The sequence below is a fragment of the Penaeus monodon genome, chromosome 21 (assembly GCF_015228065.2).
Source record: "Penaeus monodon isolate SGIC_2016 chromosome 21, NSTDA_Pmon_1, whole genome shotgun sequence".
Classification (NCBI taxonomy): Eukaryota; Metazoa; Arthropoda; class Malacostraca; order Decapoda; family Penaeidae; genus Penaeus; species Penaeus monodon.
Window position 1 is genome coordinate 10,616,228 of NC_051406.1, and position 1,414 is coordinate 10,617,641.

A 1,414-nucleotide genomic window follows, 5' to 3' on the forward strand; every position below is an offset into this window, starting at 1 on the left:
CAATACTGCAATGAATATCATATTTCTATTTTTAATAACATGCAGTTCACCAGTATTTTCGGAGTATACAATATTTTGTATTCCAAACTCTATTATAATGGGTAATATTCACAGTTTTTAGTACTATTCCATCCATCTATAATATTATAGTCTAGAAAAACAGTTCAGAAAGATGGAATAATATGCGAGTATAATAAAATAATTTTTTTCTAAAAACGGATCTCTTTAGCAGTTCCATTCTATGTAGAAAAATAACAAGTTTCTCTATCAGACCAAAACAGAAAGATATATAACAAAAGACATAACAAGAGATTTGTTTATCAGAAAGATATATAACAAAAGACATAACAAGAGAAATTTCTTTATCTTTTATCGTAATGTAAACTCACCCTCTTGATCCAAAGTAAGAGTCTGTGTCTGGGAAAGCAGAACAGAATTGTCTGAAGTAACAGTTCAGTGGAGATGCAAAGCACTCGAAAGTAACACCAAAGTGTTTGTGTAGACACTCCAGAACTGTCACTGGTAGTCCTGCTTGTGTCCCATGGCCCTGAGAAAATGCAGGGGGATAAAAATTAGTATAATCATAGAAGAAAAAAATATATTTGCTTAAGCAAAGACATTAAATTGCAATAATACTGACATAACAAAAAAATTAACCCCCCTCCCACCAAATCCCTCAATAGACAGCACATTACATGTCCTTTGCTCATACAAGAACTGATCAGCTGCCACAAAACTAGTAACTATATTTCAACTATCATAGTAAGACAAAAAAAAATCATTTCCTTTAACTGCAAGGGAAAAAAACACTACCACACCAAAATTACTTTTCTTTCTGTTTGAAGTACATGTAAAGATTATTTTTGGTGGGTTATATCACTTTGTTAGTGTGTCTTAGTGTGTTTATATGCGTGTCTTTATATTCATGTGTTTATATGCATATGTTTATATGCATGTGTTTATATGCCAATGCATCTATGAGCAGTGTGCATAGTCTTGTATTCATACGACATATTACTGCCAGTGTGTGAACACCATTCTTAAATTTACCATTGAGGAATTCCGAACCCAACACCAGCTGGAACATAAGGTCACTCCCATCAAGCAAATTGATGCAAACTTACCTCGTTAGGGCTGGTCCCGAGGAGGGTTTGGTATCTTTTCAATAAACACCATACTCTAGGCAAAAATAATTCAAATTTGCGGTCATCAAAACAGTTGTAACGATATAACTGCTCCTGTTGGGAAAAAAGAGGCATTAGAAGTATATTATTATTCTTATGACATACCATCCACAGATAGTATGTCATTTACCTGCCTAATTTGTCCTTCCAAGATTTTATATACAACTTAATGTCTACTATTTCCATTCATCTCATTGCCTCCTGGTGGCTTGAATGTCATGCCATCTAAG

The 1,414-nt window shown here is 33.7% G+C and overlaps 1 protein-coding gene across 1 annotated transcript in view; it reads right to left on the reverse strand.

Moving 5' to 3' along the window:
* The window catches only part of LOC119586206 (mRNA (2'-O-methyladenosine-N(6)-)-methyltransferase-like), a gene marked incomplete in the record, with an annotated part of 13,214 nt that overhangs the window by 2,635 nt on the left and 9,165 nt on the right, over nt 1–1,414 (reverse strand). Inside the window, 2 exon segments of the mRNA XM_037934907.1 lie at nt 390–547; nt 1,125–1,253. Of these exon segments, the coding sequence (XP_037790835.1) occupies nt 390–547; nt 1,125–1,253 (287 nt within the window).